This window comes from Passer montanus, unplaced genomic scaffold (genome assembly GCF_014805655.1).
Source record: "Passer montanus isolate IOZ18808 unplaced genomic scaffold, ASM1480565v1 scaffold31, whole genome shotgun sequence".
Lineage (NCBI taxonomy): Eukaryota > Metazoa > Chordata > Aves > Passeriformes > Passeridae > Passer > Passer montanus.
Window position 1 is genome coordinate 11,248,366 of NW_024367819.1, and position 19,185 is coordinate 11,267,550.

The following is a 19,185-nucleotide window of genomic DNA, read 5'->3' on the forward strand; positions in this document are numbered from 1 at the left end:
TGTTGGGCTTTGTCAGTGAATAGTTTTCCCTTCCACAGAATGGCTTGCGTTGAACTTTCTTTCGTGGATTATTGCCTATGAGTCACACAGGTCTGTTCTTAATGCAGAAGGAACGGTGAGCTCGGTAACAATCTGCTTGGAAAGGTCAGCAGTATCTTAAGGCAAATCCTTCTGTAAACATAAGATCCTCTGACCTTCAGTAGGCAGAAAGGCCTGTCAGTCCTCATTTCAGGTCAGCCTCTTATATGGGACAAAAAAGTCAAAACAAGTAAAAGGTTTTGTGCATCACTGGGTCGGTCAGAGCTCTGGGACTGGTGGTCTGCACAATGCTGACCTCAGGGTCCCAAACAAACAAGAAGAAAGGATAAATATCCTTTGTGCCTCTTGAAAGCAGTTATCTTTTCTCATATTTTCTTGTCTTGAATCTTCCCACCATGCAAGTGTAATCCCTCTTCCCACCAGCAAAGAGCAAGTGTAGTGTTAACTTCTACAGTGCTATCTAACATATACTTAGTAGTAAATCAAAGTAAGGCTGAAACTTGGCCATTTTACTCTGCACATCAGATATTACTTTGAAATAAACAGTAAGTACTAAGAGAAGGCGTTTTTCTGTATCATTGACACGTAGGAAAGAAAATGTCACACATATTAAGAGAAACAACATTGCACGGCCCTGCAGTAGGATTACTGTGTTTGAAACATAGCAGCAGCAGAACTCACATGGGCAAAATTTGTTTTCATTAACATTAAAAGCCTCTCATAGTCATGGCCTGCTGAGAATTTAGTGTAACTCAGTCTGCTAAATAACACTCACAGTCAGAAACCAAGGATTAAATTTTATGTTTCCTTACAAGATTTCTTAGTTGGATTGGCAGATGGATATCTTAAAGGTTTTATTTTTTAAAAGAGGAAAAAAAAGGTATTTTTGCTTCTTCAAGTACTGTGACTGATTTGCTTTTATTCATGCATTAGTTTTTTCTGTGTACATGCATCTGTACCCATGCATGCATATAGGGGGAGGATGTTTGCTTGCACATGTGTTTGTAGGAGGAAAATACTGTGTGCACAGATGGACATAGAAGACTGGATGTAACAAAAGGTACCCTAGACTTACTAAACATGACTGAAATTAATATCTTATTTAATTATCTTTATTTACTTCAAACAAGCTCTTTATAAAGACACTGACATCTGGATATTTATCCTTTATATTATGATAGCACACATGACATTCCAGTTCAGTTACCACAGAATCATAGAATGGCCTGGGTTGGAAGGAACCTTACAGATCAACTAGTGCAAATCCCACTGTCATGGGCAGCAACATCTTCTACTAGACCAGGTTGCACAGAACCTCATACATGCTGGCCTTGAACACCTCCAGAGGTGGGACATACACAACTTCTATGGACAACCTGTACCAATGCCTCACCACTCCCACAATAAAGAATTTCTTTAGTATAATCACCCTACTCACAGTTTAAAATCATTCCCCCTTGCTCTGTTCACTACATGCTCTTGTAAAAAGGCCCCCCATGCCCTTCTTATAGGCTTTAAGTCATAATTATGTCACCCCAAAGCCTTCTCTTCTCCAGGCTGAAAAATCCTAATTCTCTCAGCCTTTTCTCACAGAAGAGGTGCTTCATTCCTCTGATCATCTTGATGTCCATCCTCTGTACTCTCTCCAACAGGTCCCTGTCCCCCCTATGCTGGGGACCCCAGAGCTGGCTGCAGCACTGCAGGTGGGGTCTCACCAGAGCAGAGCACAAGGACAGAATCCCCTCCCTGGCCCTGCTGGCCCCACTGCTTTGGATGCAGCCAAGGACTTGTTTGGCTTTCTGGACTGCGAACACATTTTGCCAGCTCATGTCCAGCTTCTCATCCACCAGCACTCCAAAGTCCTTCTGGGCAGGGCTGCTCTCCATCTGTTTATCCCCAGCCTATCAGCATACTGGGGGTTGCCCTGATCCAGGTGCAGCACCTTGAACTTGGTCTTATATAAACCTCATGAGATACCCACGATGCAGTTTTCAAGTTTTCAAGGTCCCTCTGGATGGCATCTCATCCTCAGGTATGTTAACTGCACCACTCAGCTCAGTGCCATCTTCAAATTTGCTGAGGGTGCACTCGATCCCTTTGTCTGTCATTAATGAAGACGTTAACACTGTTCCCAATACAGACCCCTGTGGAACACACTTATGATGTACAGTAAGACTTAAACCACCAAAATCAAATAGTCACCAGTCCAAAGAGTTTATACTAAATTCACCTGCCTATTCAGATAGCAGAAATTGTTAAGTATAGACACTGTGTTTCCAAGTTAATGAGAGATACTCACCTGATCAGAAGCATAAGCCACCAGCCTGCCCATGATCTCTGTTTCTGTCAGCTCAGGTTTCTCTGACTGCACCTGTCTGATAGTCTTTGTCCTTGCAGCAAGCAGTGCAACCAGGGTGGCCTCACTTGCACTTCCCTGTGGGATAAATTGAGGGAAGATTCAAAATTAAAACATTGCAGAAGAAGAAAAGCGACATTCATTCTGTGTTAATCTGTGAAGTAGTTAACAGAAAATGCAGATGAGAAACTGTGCAATTTCATGTTTTTTAAAAATATGTCTGACAGCAAGGGAGGAATCTCTGTTTGATCTTGGTCTCCTCCTTCCCAATGCCTCTGCCTTTTCTTTTAAATCTCTATACTTGTTCAGTTTAGGCAACAGCCTTGCAACCAAGAGCTACAAAGCTGGACTCACTAAGACTTAAATGTGAAAAGGCTCTCAAATCAGGCACCAGTCTGCTCTTAATTCATAACAATGTCAGAGTAACTGTTGATTTCTGATACTCTGGATTTCTGCACATTTAAGTTCCATCACAACCTGAATGCCAACTCTCACTTCTATCAAGACACATGCCTAATTATACGCCTTCTTTCATGTTAGAATTACCTTGGGCAAGTAAATTATTGTGACTAAAAGAGAAAAAACCACTGAAATAGCAAAACTGCTATGATTCAATGTAACTAATTGTACTTCAAAGTATTAGTTATGTATGTTTTCTTCATCACCAACAAAGATGAAAAGAACAGTGACACATTATTTCTAAATTGCACTTTGACTCACAAAATACCAGTTTAAAATGTGTCTTGCATACACTGTGATAACAGAAATATTTTTTTGTATCAATTTATCAATAGATTTCACAGAAATTCTTCATACAGTTTTCATCTAGAAAATGCACCTGAAACATGCCCTAAACTACTCTTTTAAATTGTAAGTAGCAGTTTGTAAATACACACTCATAAATTTCAATGTACTGGGGAGTCTCTAAGCAAGATGAAGTTTTTAGACACTTTCAAAGTTGATTAAACATCTTGTGAATCATAACAGTGCTCTGAATAGAGTCACTTAGTTTAGTAACTATGTCTCAGAAATAACCCCACTGTCAACAAAATATTTTGGAGTGATGTTTCTTGTCCTGTACCAAAATTCTCTCCTCCCTCTGTTGAAGACTTGAGTATAGTTACTAATTACAACAAATGTTTAAATGTTTGGGAAGCAGTTTTATTTCCCTGAAGGTGAGCCTTATTTCACATGTGAGAATGATCCCAGTGAGTTCAGACTTTCTCCTACACTGAAATTGGCTGGGCTACTCATATGAGACCAAGCTCCCTTTTACATCTTTCATCTTTTGCCATCACGTCAACATCTCAACAGTGAATGAATGTAATCCAGCCGAAATTCAACAGAGTAATCAGGGAAAAGGACAGTCCTGAAACACTCATTGAATGTATTGCCAACGATTAATATATTTTATCTGCCTTTCTGGTAGTGTGAGATTTGAGGAATGTAGACCCAAAGGTATTAACACAAGCTGGAGAGTTTTGTGCACTAGTTTGCATTTCTTGTGCATTTTTTTCTACCTGCTGCTGCTGCATACAGTATTTCAGCAACCGAGGGAATTATTACAGATACAGTATGGAATTAGGATACAATTACTCCTTTTGGTCAAGTAAGGTAGAACTTCCATGGGGAGGCAAGGGGCAAAGGAAATTTGGTCTTTTAATTACAGAAAACATAATTTGGCCATATCCTCAAATAATGTTATTCTGTGTATGGTCTGTAGCAAGACAGAGATCTCATCACAATATAAGAACATGGAGAAATCCTCCTACTTTTTCTGTCTAAAAAGTCAAAATAGCTGAAATAAAATAATAATTTACACTGTAGGTGCATTTCTAGGATATTAATAGAATACACATATTACAAAAATGGGCATTAATGCATAGAATAAAATGGCTGTAAGAAATGATAAAGCCTAAGGCATTAATTTGCGATCTGGAAATTTAGACTCCCACTATTCTGGTGATGACCTGGCTGGGTGGGCAAATGACTTAGTCTGAAGAATAGCCTCCATTTCCTAAGATATCCTGGCTCTTCATCTATGCTGGTGCATAGTCAATGTATACAACAGTTCTTGTATGAATTTCCTTTTACTGAAACAAGGATGAAAAGAAAAGGGCCTGTTGCCTAGCTGAATTTTGCCTCCTGATATGCAGCTGAGACATAGCCTAAAGGTACCTGAATCCAGCAACTTGGAAATGCTTTTGGATGTCTCACAATAGACACAGGCTTTTCCCCCTTGCCTCAGTTTCCATAAATCACTTTTTTTTATACTGAGTCACCTTTTTTACACTGAAGCTTTTCCACTGCTTGCATTGCTTGGTTTGCAATGCTCTTCTATACACTTGGCACCAAAGTCTTGTGCTAAATATTTTTGAGGGAAAAAAAAACTGCCTTGGTTCTTGAACTACTTGGCTAACTGACAAGTTAAGATAAATCAGCAGTGTTCTTTGCCAGGCCAAAGATAATTTTGTCTCACCCCTAAAATACTTTTTCTTTGCAGAGCAAGAAAACTCTTTAAAATTCAAAGCAGGTACACTTTCCAGCAATTTATCTAGAATGAACAGCAGGTTACAAACTTCAGGAAGAAAGTTGCTTTCTCGCTTATTTTTGAAAGCTGTTTTTTCTCCTCTTGAATGCTGTATTCTGCATTAAGTGAAGGATGATGATACCTTTGCTTTTACCACAGGCAGACAAAGGTTGCCATGGCAAGCAGGCTCAAGAGGCGGAGGAAATATCAGCAAGAGCTGATGTTCATGTCCACCAGAGCTCTGAACTGAAATTTTCTTTCATCTTTTGCCATTTTGAAGTGTCATCTTGCACACAACAACAAAGTGCTTCATATTGACATAGACTTTCAAATGTAATTAAGAGGCAATTTTCACAGGCTCAGTTTTACCCAATAGCACAATAATTACTTGGCATTTAGGAACAGAATGACTGGCACTTTCACACACGTTGCCTTTGCCTCACGCTCTCTTGCTTGGATCATTATTGTTTCAAGAGCAAGACAAGATCTACAGCCCAAATGACTGCATCATAAGCTGGAACAGAGAGCCCACTTCGATTCTGAAAATGACCAGTTTCTGATGAAAATTATGGGCAATCCAGCACTGTCAGCCTGGGGGGAAATATTTCCTGCTGATAACAATCAGGCATAATTGCTTGCTTTACTGGTACAAAATAGATGCTGCTACGATGCATGAGGGAAGCTTGATTTCTTGAACATAAAGCTCTCCCAGGCAATCCTAATGATAAAAATACTAACAGAGCAAGCAGATGAGTAAAAAACTATATGTATACTGGAAATACACTGGTGTAGGTACAGGTCCATCTAGGATAATGAGAGCATTTAGATTAAATTCATTCTTTCCTGGGAAGATGTTGGGAAGAATTAATTGGAATACACTGTAGGCATTTGCAGCTGAGATCAAAGAAAGAAGCATTTAAATCAGATGTATATTAGAAGCCTGTCTTTGGATAAAATGGATTGTGCCCTGGCCTTCAATGACCAGACTTCAGAGATTATCACAGGAGCACAGAACAATTATTTACATTTCAATCTTCTTCATGGAAGCAATCTATTTCAGATAGAATAATAGCTGTGACCAGAGTTGCATTTGCAGAATGATCATGTGCTAGTGGAGCCATGGCCAACAAACAACATAGCTCTATTATGCATGCAAGATTGCCCATTGATGATATATTCATTATTGTTCAGGTTTTCTGCTCAGGCATTTTAAGTTTCATTCAGCAGTCAATGTCAAAGTTTGGGGACTTTTTTCTAGTTTGGATATGCAGTGTAGTTTCAAAATTGTATTATCTATTGGTAGAACTGCTTAGGTTCACATTTTAAACAACTCTTCATTTTAATATAATATTCTGATATTTCCTTTTGTTATATAAGAAAAACTTTAAAAAATTTCAACCTCTTTGGCAAAAATTGATAAAATTTTTACTACATTCTGCTATTTTTATTTATCAAAGTTTATCTCCAAGGTTCTGTGGAAAGTAACTGAAATAAACAATTGAACATATAAAAGGTGGACTTCTAACCTCAGCTATGAAACACTGCTGCATATTGTTGATAAGTATGAGCTCAGTTCACTGAGTAACAAGCGAAAGTCTCCATCCTACAATTCTGATTTGAATTTTAAGCCTGAATTTTAAATTTAACTACTAACAATTCCTCACTGAGAAGTGTTTTAGAAATCAGCTGCTCTAAAAACAAAAGCAATACTTGATACATGAATGATCCTGCCTACCTATAAACATTCTCACAGACCATCCGTGCTTCTGGAAATTTGAAAGGAACCCATGTGGCAGTGAAAAAAAAGAAAATATTCTTCATTAGTGTCCCAGTATAAAGATTTTACAAAATCATGGTTTCACAAACTCAATCTGTATTCTTTCTTCATGTCCCCTCTTACCTGAATGACTCCTCCACCTTGGCCATCCTTCCCAGCTAAAAACTCCTCAGGCAAATTAACCATCTTCCCTAGCCAATCCAGCATGACAGTCTCCAGCTCTGTGCAAGCTGGACTTGCAGCCTGTGTTGAAAAACAGAGCAGAGGGAATAATCTCACTAGACCATTAAGAGAAATCAGATCAACCAGAGCAAGAATAATTCTCTCTCTTACTCTCTTTCTTTCGCTACAGAGACTAGATTACTAATGTCACCAGCCAAGTTAGGGACCTGAAGACCATTTTGTGCATATAGTTTCTAACACTTACTAAAAAATATCAAAATAAGCCTTACATAGAACCATGACTATCAAATGTCAAAGCTAGGATTTGCATCTTGCATATTTTTTCTCAACATCAAATACCAACCACTTCTGAGAAGAGTATACCTCATATGAACCTCATATGGAGGGTGTAAGAAAATTTTCCATTCATCCAGATGAAAAGAGAAATAACAACAATGGCAACAATAATAACAAACTATAGTCATACTTATTACTGGATTGCCAGTATGTTTGCATTTCTATCACTAGCTCTAAATGTTGGTGATTTTTTAAGAGCAAAACTTGTATGAGGAAATAGCCTTTTATTCCTGGAATCATTCAGGATGTCTATGTGAAAACCCTCAATTCATCAAGGAAATTTACCTACAAAAATACTCCTGTGACTTCACTGCTAATAATAAATAATTTCATTGTAGAATGTTACTGAAATGCTTAAAATCCTAGCAAAGTGAAACACCGTTACCACACACCAGAGTAAACTCACCCAAGAGAAGCCCACACATCCTATTCCACCACACAACATATCTGCAAGAAGAGCTGGGAAGGAAGAGGCTGCAGGGAAGTAGGCAAAAAAGTACGGACTGTGCCAGTGAGTCACCTGTATTAAGTAGAAAATAGTTATTTTTAACTAACACAGGAAGCAGAAACAATTTGTCACAAAATCAAAAAAGGTTAGAGGTTGTGACAAGCCAACAGTTCTTGACTACCTGGCTGTAATACAGGATTCCATTTTTTAGAAAAACTTACCTTGGGTTTTTTTTTGTGATTTTTTTTAGCCATCTTTTACTCAAAATAAAAATAAGTTCTCACCCCAACCCCCCAACAGCTCCAAAACCAGAGCTCTCCATTTTCCTTTCCAGAAGACAAGATTTGCGTGGGTCATGGCAGCCTGAGCTTCTGTGCAAGCTCAGGCTCACTGCTCTTGAGTCTCTACTGTCAGGGACTCTCTGGTATTTTGGTTTTCCATCTCTGCCATGCAACAGACGTAGGAAGAGTGTCTTCAGTGCAGCAGAAGTCCACAGAACTCTCTTGTCCACCCTCTCATGTTGCTTGTTAATTCTCAGGCAGTGAATCTGACCAAACAGCTCCTCACCACAAAATGAAACAACCCATCCCTGTATATAATACCTTATGTAGAAAATTAAACTCTCATCTCCCTCTAACAAGTTGTGATTTATATACAATTCCATTTCGTATGAACTAATATGAGAGAACAACATGGTAACTGCATAAATGGTAGTCAATTGTCTTGCCAAAGCAATGTTTAGAATTCTCTTATGTAACTTCCAAGCAATTTTAAGGATCTGTGAGATACTTGATAGTGCTCCACAACTCCAATCTAATAAAATTTGAAAGCAGGAAATCACAGCCACAGAGCAATGTTCAGTGGAAATAATGTGATATGCTATATGTTTGGCAAAAATAGCTTTTACATTCAAGGTAAAAGGCAAGTTTTTCAAAAAAGTGCTTCCACCGCTGTAAGTAATAATTCAGCAGATCTATGTAAGATTTTTTTCATAGCTGGAAGTCTAGAGGCTAGCCTTTTCTTACATCATTCTGTTTCCTTTTTAGTACTGGAATTCTTCTATTACAGCTGGAGGATAGTATGACTATACATTCTCTCTTGCCTGAGTTCAGTGTTTCTGTGCTGTTTTGTGCCACATTCATTCTCTGATGAATTTTAGCTTTTACACTCCTCTCTCCCAGTCTGTAATAAGGTTTCTGGTTCTAGAGCTAACTCAGGAATTGCTACACCACACTGTTCTGCATGCTGCAAATAACCTGTTTATTTTTCTAACCTTCCTCATGTCAACAACCAGCTCTTCTTTAAGGGATGTGGTCCATGCTAAGGGGAAGCTGTCTAAACTCTTGACAGAATGAATCAGGTATCACTTCCCCTGCTGCAGTGTACCAATTTCAAATGTGCCCATCTCTTTCACATGAAAACATCTTCTATCCATGATAATTTTCCACTTTCTAAACTAGCCCTGTACCTGCTATGTTCAAGATTTTATTTTTAATGGTTACTAGGTTGAAACCTGTCAAATCAGTTATCCAAAGACAAGCCACTGTGAATCTTTTAAGCTGTATCTCGTATTTGGATATCCTTCTTTGCTGTAACAAATGTGGCAATGCCTTCCTTCACAAATCAGAAAAAAAATCCTGTATGGGACGTGGTTCTCCACAGGAAAACAATAAAATATTCAAGAAGCAGTGGTCTCCGATAGGATCCACATGCAGAGACTTTCACTGATACCCGTAATGAGCCAGAGCTGCCACTGTTCATCTCCCCAGCTCTAATCCTCTGTGATCTGTAAGACTTGTGACATTCATCTTAGGTTAATCAAGTTAAACTGACTGCTTGCTGGGAGCCATTTGCTTGATGAAACACAGCAGATTCCAGTTGCACCACTCACACAAAGCGAAAAAGCTAAAAGCCCTGGGGCAAGTGCAGCTGTGCTTCTTCCTCCTGCCTCCCCTTCCCCCGTCCCTGGAAGCAGCTGTAAAATTCTTTTTTTTCACCATGTTGGAACAGATACACTTAGTCAGATATTGCAAAGAGCCTGACATAATTGATGCCTGGGTTTTTTGCCCTCTGCTGATAAATAATGATATACAAATGTCTTGGATTCACTCTAATTACCACTCTAGTGCTTGTCAGAGACATTCTATTTCCAAGATTTCTTCTAAGGATGTCTTTCTCTGGCTTGCTTAGTCTAAGAAATACTCTTCCTTTACCACACACTAAGGATAAGTACTTCAGCTGAAAGTTCATAGATTAACGGATCCAGTGGGAGGAAAAATAGCATCTTGAGTTTGCAGTTACAACTACACTTGATCATTTTTGGCTCTAAAAAAGAAGGACAACAAAGCAAATCTGAGAGTGAAAGGAGACTGACATTTTTACATGCAGAACCTTTCCTACTGTCTGCCTGCTATGGAGATCAGAGTTCTGCAGTTATTCCCTTTGTCTCAGTTTTAGAATCAGGAACCTAGTGCCATTATTGTCATTATCATTGGGTGGACTGCCCTTTGAAGGTCTACCTTACATTTCACAATTTCATGAGAAGTTTCACTTCTCATGAATGCTTTTCTCCTGCAGGGTGAAGACAGCAATAGCTACTGCATTATTATCACTTCACACAATTGATCCCTGCCCTTCTGAATGAATACCATTTTCACACTTTTAGTCATACAGTAAGTAGCGAATATCTGAACAAAACTAACACAGTAAAGATGTCAGCATGAATGAAACAATAATCACTTATGGGCCACCAATAGCTTACAGGCAAAACAAGGGTTTATGACTTCATATTACTTATTCTTTCTGAAAAAGCCCTTTCTGAAGTTCTTCATTTCGATGGATATAAGACATTCCCTGGTCAAACAGTGGCTAAATCCTATAGATGAAAAACACTAGATGTACTTTTAAATGTTATTCTTGTCAGGAAAAACATGGGAAGAAGATTAAGGGAAAATATAACCTGAACAATTAGGGCAAAAACATCTTTGCAGACTGGCTGGATAACCTGGTAAGGAGAGCCTTAAATTATGAATGATGAGGGACAGAGAGGAAAACCCAAAATCAAGGGAGGAAGATGGACCCAGCTAGCAAGCAAAGGGGGAAGGATAACATGGACATGAGAGAACTCAGAAAGAAGCTAAGGCTAAAGCAGACCGATCCCCAGTATATCTACACAAATGGGGAAGTGCTGGGAGGGCAGCATTAAGGCAGGGCCAGAACAGAGGAGCTCTCACATTTTTTCTGGGGAATCAACACAAAGAGGTGCCTCTCTGAAGCACCCATAAGCTGTGGCACAACACCTGGGGAACAAACAGAAGGAAACAGAAGGCTGTGTGCAGGTACAGGGCTGTGATTTCACTGGGATCACAGAGATGCTGTGGGATTGCTCGCATGACTGAAGTGCTGTATGCAGCAGATGAGGAAGGCTCCTCAGGAAGGTCAGACCAGGAAGGCAAGGCAGAGGATAGTCCTTTATGGAAGAGAACAGCAGGAATGCACTGGCCTCTGCCTAAGAATGGACAATCAGCCAGTCAAGAACTTGTGAGTCAGGACTGGTGAAGATATAAAAATGGGCAGTATTTGGGGGTATATGTCTGCTACAGACCACCTGATCAGCAGCACATGAGTGCAGCATTCAGACAGCTGGACGAAACCTCATGTTCATAGGTCGTAGTCCTTACATCTGCTGGACAGACAACACAGCAGGACACAGTCTGGAGGGTTCTGGAGTGCACTGATAATTACCTACCACAGGAAACTGTGGAGGAACTGACAAAAATGTGGGACATGCTGTGGGACTGCACATTCACCAACAGGAAAGAAGTGGTGAAGGAGTGCCCAGGGCTGCATTCAAAGCAGTGTGGGCAGCAGGGGAGAGAGAATATGTGCTCTTTGTGTCTCTAACATTTCACACCAGTGGAAAAATTTAGGATAGAATGATTTTTCTTCAGAATATATCACTTCCTAAAAGTAAATTTATTTGCAGGGCACATAAATATCAAGAAAAAGTCAATTTAGTTAAGAGAGAACATGACATGTTGATGACATAATTGGAATTCAATGTTTCATTTTCTACTCTCGAGTGATTAATCTCTTATTTTTTAATGCATTATGATTTTATTGGAAGTTCTCAGGTGTTCAAAGTGTTTTCTACTTCACAGACATTACTATTTTCCTACAACGAAAAAGAAAAGGCAATTGTATCTATGAGAAGCAATTAAAGTATTTGCATATGTTGGACATAATTCTCTTATCTAATCTGCATTGATTTAATTCCATTGGATTTAAGACTTGATCCTCAAATCTTTGAAAAGAATGCAGAGGTTTCAGCTGACTTCAGTGGAGCTTTTGCCTGTTCAAGTACAGTAGGCTGGCTCCAAGGAAAACAAGATAAAATCATATTGTATAATCAATATTTACATTGGTCAATGAAAAGGAATTGGCATCATAGTACACTAGCTAAAGCCATTTCAATTGTGATGTCCAGTCCCATCACAACCTAGCTGCATCTAGAAAAGAAATCCAAAGTGTTTATTGAAGAGATCCAAAGGAGGGATTCCTCATTACCATCTACTAATAGTTCAGTTCTCTTCAAGCTACTTAAAGGCCTAAAGACACAAGTACATATTTAAAATAAAAAAGGTGTTCCATGAGTGGAAAAACAAGAAAATTTGAGGTCTGAACAAATGCCAGATGCTTTGCCAAATGTTCTGCATTGTCTGTCCAAACCTGATCTTTTCAAGGACTACTATTTAGGCAGTGGTTGTCTGCCTTAGAAGTTACGAGAAGTAGTTGACATTTAAGAGACAATGTCAACAGAACAAGTATTGGGAAGAATCCTTTCTAGTCAACTGTCTAATAAAAAGAAGTCTCCTAAGAGAATTTTAACATTTAAAGATCAGCTTGAAGAAACACTTTGGGCACAGCAGACTAATAAAAATACTATTTTGTAAAATATTTACTGTGCTATGAAAGTAGTAAAAATATCACATGAAATTGAAAGTTCTGAAGTTTTGCCTTAAACAGTTCAAAGGAGGAAAGGGAATTATTTTCAAAAGTAAACCATGCATGAAGCAAAATAATGATTTGATTATTTCTAGGAAGAATGGAAAACATTAGTTAGATCATATTCAACATGTAAAGTTGACTCCTGCCTTCCAGAAGTTAATCAGTGTGGGTACTTGTGTTGGTAAATCCACACTTTCTTTAAGGTGTTTGAAAACCTAAATGCAGTATTGAACATTGCACTACAGTTCCATTTTTCTTACCCCTGGCATAATGATCTTCTCAATGTCTTTAAAGACATCCTCAAAGCTCTCAGGATCCTGGGGTGCACAGTCTGCGATGAGGGGCCGTAGGTATCCTGGTTCCACATCTGGGAACACCTGTCGTTTGTCTATCTTCTCCAGGTAATCTGCAACATAGTCCACCATCTGCTTCCCTCTCTTGCGGAATTCTGCAGCATCCATGGGTATCAGAGTTTAGGGCCTATTCTCAGAAAAACACTTGAAAAGAAAGAGAAAAAACAATCAATTTTGAAAGAGAATTTTACCAGTTTTAAAGCTGTTATTCCTAGGATTTATAGGAAGACTCATATGGTCATGATATGAGTAGATTAGATTAATACAGATAGAGAATAAATTTAGCACAGAAGAATAGTAGAAGCACAATGATGAAGATTCAAAAATTACAGATTTATTTCCTACAGCTGCTGGCTGACACAAGGATATGGCACTGTTAAGTGGCACATAATCCACTCCCTCCTGCCTTATGGAGAAGTGTAAGAAAACAGCCTGCTGTGTGTCTCTATTATAATCTGCAATAACAAGCTATAATAATCACAGTGGATCACAGTGCTGCCCTGTCATTTTAGCTGCTTCTCAACTCCTATCTTGCCTCAAGATCTAGCTTCTTTACTCTTGCACTGTAAATGCATATGCTTTGTCATCTACAAAACTTTGTTTCTGTGAGGTTTCAAAAAGAATTCACTTCATGTTGATCTGTACTGTGTTTTGCAGGAGAATGTGAGGAAGCTCTATCTGGGGTTGTCCATATTTCCAAGACGTTGGTCTGCAGCTCCAGGCATTCTTTGAGATAGGCAGATTGTGTGAGCATACCCAAGGTGATACACAGCTCCACTGAGATGAGCTGGAGTTCATCTGCAAAGTGCTCTGCAAACATAAATTCATGATATAACAGTAACTGCTCCCACCACCCTGGCCCACCCAATTTTATTACTCTGTCTAGCTGTGCATTTTGAGGACTCAGTGAATAATATATGGCTGAAACTTTTTATCCACTGAGTACCAAAAAAAGTGTCCCAGATTGAGGGATACTGTTCCTTGGAATCCAGTCAGAGAAGACTGGCAAGAGAAAAAAGGATACTCATGGTTGGTCTCAAGAACTATTGTGCTTAGCTCACACACCTGTAGATCTTCACTTGATAAGGAAATAATTATATTAAGCACAATGTGAATAATAAATAAGTAGAAGACAATTTTTCAGATAGCAAGTATTTGTGATAATGATTTCTAACTGCGAATTTTGTGAAAACAGAACCTCCTGGGCTTTGTTAAATTTGAATTAGTACTGTAACATCACGAGAGAAAGACATTAATAAGCACAGTCTTAGACACGTCTCTGCTGCTACAAACAGAGGATCTGGGATTTGCGTGGAGCAGCTGCTACTTCTATTTGAGAAGGCAGGGTGCTGCTGTATGTCATGAAACACTTGGGAGAGCAAGGATTTGCACAGTAGGGACTTCTAGATCCCCAGAGATCGTTGCTCCTGTTGCTATTTTACTAGAGTTTTAGTATTATCTTTCATTATCATGTAAGTGTTTATTTGTCTCTGTCTCTACCTTTCATAAAGGGGTATTAGGACCTTTCTCATATCTTGCTACTAAGTTGCTGGAAATACATTACCAGTGCTCATTACAGTCCTTAGAATGTGCAGTGGGCAGCTTTGTGTGTCAACTCCATTTTGAAAACCTGTGTTTAAGTGAGCAGTTTTGTTTCTACTCTTTTAAAATCAGGATGACTCAATTTCTTCCATACCCCACAAATTTATATGCATTTTAATTTAACACCTCTTTGTTCATTGTTCAAAATTTTAATAAACTCTCTAAAGAAATCAGCAATCAGCAATGAACTGCAGCAATCAATATGCATTTATGTGCCAGCAATCTAATTACACACCAAGGCTCTGTTCTTTGGTTTAGATATTTTTTGCCAGAAGAAATTGAAATACTGTACTGTTGCACTTCTTTTTCAATGCATCTTTAACTTAACTCTTAACTCACGCTATTATTATCTCTTTTATGCTACTTTATTCATGGGTTCTTTGCTACAGCATGCCCTAAAGAACTTGCATGAGATGATCTGTTATTGTTTCCTCTGATTTCAGAGAAGAAAGCTATGAAAAAAATAATTTAACAAACAACTGACAAATTAGAGGGAGATGCCTGAGACTGAACTGACTCAGAACATGAGGATTGCTGTTTCCAGCACTGCTGTTGTTGCTCACCACAGTGCTACAGTTATTCCTACAAACCTTTACACACGGATTATTTCAGCTGAGTATCTCATTCCACATCTGAAGTTCCAGTGAACCCCAAGTACAGCTTCAAGACAGGTAAGAGCATCACTGCATAAGAGCATCACTACACTACTCCCTAGCTTTACCTGGTAGTAATTAAATAAAAGGGACCACTTAACATAAAAACTTCTGTGGATCACATGGTCTTTTCCTAAAATACAAATCAAATGGCATAAATTAAATCACATTACGTGTAAGCTCAACACAGCTCACAAACACAGAGAAAAAAGAATTTATTTAAAAAAAAAAATAATTCACTTAATTATATTACCAGAACATACATGGTATGTTTTATAGGTTATGACATTTACATCATCTTGTTGCTACACAGTATGCTCATATTATTATTTTTATTATTAGAAGTTTGGACAAAGTTATTTTTGGATATCAGGATAAGGAAATAAAATATTATATCTAAATATCAGATACACATTCTGTGGTTTTAGTCTATTGCTATGAAACTCAATTTGACAAAATAAACATTTTGTCTTATCACAAAGATCTTGTTTTGTTATTGGGTAACTTTACCTCTTCCCAAGAATGGAAGGTTCACTGGCTCATCCTAGCATTGTTCTGGCTGCACTGCTTCTGTCATTAATCACTGTTGCAATAGCAAAATTCAGGTAAAGAACTAAATTACAGGGGAAACCCACTGTTTTGCATGGAAGTAACTGAACCCAGAAGCTTAAATGTTAAAATTCAAAGGTTGAACCTTTCATCCCAAATGTGCTATAGTGGTTGCACTGTTATAAATTGATATGAACTAATAGTTACTTAATCTCTAAGACTCTAACAATTCAGTCTGATGCAGTGAAGTATGTCAAACTGCTTCGATCAGAAGCAAAGTATTTAACCCTTCTTTCCTCCAAAGACAACACCAAGAAATTAAAAATCTGCTTTTTTCTATTCATGCATCTTCCTTCCTAAAATCCCCTACCTACAGTAATACACCTATCTCACGGGGGAGCTGTGAAGTCATACTCCTTGCAGGAACACAGTGGTCATCCTTTTCATGTCCTATGTTATATCTGTTTCTCTGTGACTGACAAGACCCATTACCCTTTCATCCCTATTTTTATTCTCTTCCTGAACTGTTTGCTATAGATCTCATTTCACTGCTTGAAAGTACTACTTGCTATGGAAGCCATCTCCAGTAGACAATTGTAATGCTCACTAGTGAGTACTATCAAAATGCAAATTACTTCATCTTTCTACCAGTACAGAATATCTCTACTTCTTGCACACACATAAAGCTCATGTGCAATGCAACAACACAACACATAGGGAGAGACCTTCCCTCTATGCCAGTATATTTTTAAAATATAGAGATTTTCTAAAAAGCAAAATACTTCAGAGAACTCAGGCCTTAGGGTTTAAAATGAAAATGCTGTTTGAGAGAATCTGTACTTTATGAAGGGATGAGTGTTACAGTCTGTATGCAGTCAAAATATTGACTTAACTTGAAGGAACTTAAACTGCAAAATAATGCAAGCCAAGTTTCCAAAACTAAAGGGAAATGTCAGAAAAACTAAGAATCTTACTAAACTATTTAAAGTTAGGAGGTGCCCTGCCTAACTATCAACCTCTGCCACACTGTGAGCAGTCTGTATGCAAATTCATTGACAGCCTCACTCTGATTGATAAAATACAATTTTACCAAGCATATATTCTGCCTGAGCATTTTTGTTCCCAGCAAGAATCAATGGCTACTCTCACCACTGCATACTTCTGATCAAATCCTACTTTACTGGGGAAGACTGCTTGGGGAAGATTGAGTTCTGCTCTAAACTGCAGGTAAAACCAAGAAAAAACATGTTAAACTTTAAATTATATCAGTGTATCTTTTTTTACTTATTCATATATAAACTCCTTGATCTTTTATTCTGCTGTAATTTGTCAGAGGACAAGTACACTACACAGTCTAAAGTTGACATATCCTTTTTTTGCTTTTTTTTAACTACGCCTTCTACCTCAGAGCACGGAAATTAGAATGCAGACACATTTTATTTTACTGAAGTTACTGAAAATTGTTTCTGGTCTTCAGATTGCATACATTCATTTGCCAGCAGTTTTCTACTTTATCTGAAATTGAACCATACAAATGAATAATTTACACACAAGTAATTATTAAATATATTTATAGGTGTACTTTTATGTTGGTAACATTCAGCTTATTCATTATTTCTCTTAAAAGGTATTGTCTATTATTTCAAAATCTGTGTGGTTTTTTCATATTTGATAAATATGAATGTAAAATATATCTAAATGCTACCACGAAATTCATTATGAGAAAGAAAAAAAAAATATGAAAAAGCAGAAAAAAGAGGGAAAAGAGGACAAGCAGAACAAATAAGGAGAGAGGTATATTTGATGCATTATAATTTTATGTCTCCCTCTTCTCCAGTTGATCAAACTAAAATAAACAACAGCTAACAAAATAAAATCTTTCAGCAGCTCCTGTTTATAAATACAGATGGCAAGAATGCATAGACACATTAATAGCACCTAAAACTTTACTTTTTTTGAGCAAAGACAGCTATAACTGTGTCTCTTTCCAACATGAGTCAAGTGTGTTTTCTATTCTGCCAACTGATTGTTGCAGACCAAAATGTAATTTAAGGGCTCATGGTGTTTCAGTGACACCACTGAAGCCACGAGAACTTCCTACTACTGAACCCAACTGAAGGTTTTTGCAGCTGTTGCCACTGTTAAGCTGAACTTCCCCTGCTGGCAATAGGATATTGCCAGAAAAAGAGCCAAAGGATGGATTTAACTTCAGCACAAGTAAAAAGGAACTGGATCTACACTATATGTCTACCTTTGCACTAGTCAAGAATTAGGAGTATATGTTATAGCCCCTACATTTCATTTAAAGAATTACATTTTCCAGAAGTTGCCGGCTGTATTCATTTACTGTCACTGGCACAGTGTCTGCAACCTCATAATGTTCCCTGCTGAGGTACTACTGTAGTAATTGCAAACAATTATTTCTGAGGAAAACTTCACCCTAAAAAAGTAATGCATTTAATTTATCTTGAAATTCTATTATTCAGAATATATGGCAGAGAATTTCTCAAGTTCTGCTTGGTTATTGCAAGCACTGCTGTACTTGGAAAGGCAAGGTACAAACTTTTGTATATGTGGGATTCTACATAAATGCATATAAACAGTTACAGCTGATATACATCAGATGTAACAAAAAGCAAACACAACACAATAGATGTACATTACATTGTGCAAACTTGGATTGAAAATAAATATTATTGCTATCATTATCCCTAAAATAAGACAAGCTGGCTGTTTATTAACTGAGATCCCACTCTCCATAACCAATTGTTGCATTAATACAAATGCACCTACTTGAATTTAATAGCCATAAAGCCTTAAGGACAAAGAATATTACTTACAATGAGTTGGTCAGGTTTTTGCTTCTCCCCTGCCTTTCTCACTGCCCTTCTTTGCTCCTCAGTGACAGCTACAAAGCGGAGAGGATGCAGTTGCCAGCATATATAGGCAGAGTATCCATGTCCCTTCAGCCTATCACAGCCACAGGCGTTGCACTGAACGTGCAGCAGCAGCATCTCCCCCTCCCACAGCTCCTCCAAAATATACCTTGCAAAGGAAGCTCCCTGAAAAGCAGCGGGATCCGACGGAGAAACAGCCCTTGCCTAGGTTAACTCCACAGTGCCCTGTGTTTTCTTCCAGGGGCTCCATTCACAAGTTCATTAGCAGTGAGTGTCTGATCACATACTCTCCGTCTGTGCTGCACACTCCGGGACATCTCTGCTGAGGCTGCTGCAGCAACAGCAAGTGCTTTGATTCACTTCTGTGAAATATTATTGCCAGGAAAGGAACACAGATATGGCTGAAGTACCACTCAAGTGACTGCAAGCTCAGGTATCCTGTTGTGGAATAAACA

The 19,185-nt window shown here is 38.3% G+C and overlaps 1 protein-coding gene across 4 annotated transcripts in view; it reads right to left on the reverse strand.

The window, feature by feature from the left end:
* The window catches only part of DDC (dopa decarboxylase), a 73,124-nt gene that overhangs the window by 37,766 nt on the left and 16,173 nt on the right, over positions 1-19,185 (reverse strand). For 2 of the 4 annotated variants that reach the window (XM_039714886.1, XM_039714887.1), the window contains exons 2-5: positions 12,937-13,173; positions 7,628-7,741; positions 6,826-6,945; positions 2,339-2,473 (exon numbers count right to left, since the gene is read on the reverse strand). In XM_039714886.1, the coding sequence (XP_039570820.1) occupies positions 2,339-2,473; positions 6,826-6,945; positions 7,628-7,741; positions 12,937-13,137 (570 nt within the window). In that variant the 5' untranslated portion in view covers positions 13,138-13,173. Of the gene's footprint in view, positions 1-2,338; positions 2,474-6,825; positions 6,946-7,627; positions 7,742-12,936; positions 13,174-18,673; positions 18,742-18,878; positions 18,985-19,185 lie in introns of those variants that run through there. The other 2 variants (XM_039714889.1, XM_039714888.1) reach the window with 2 other exon arrangements.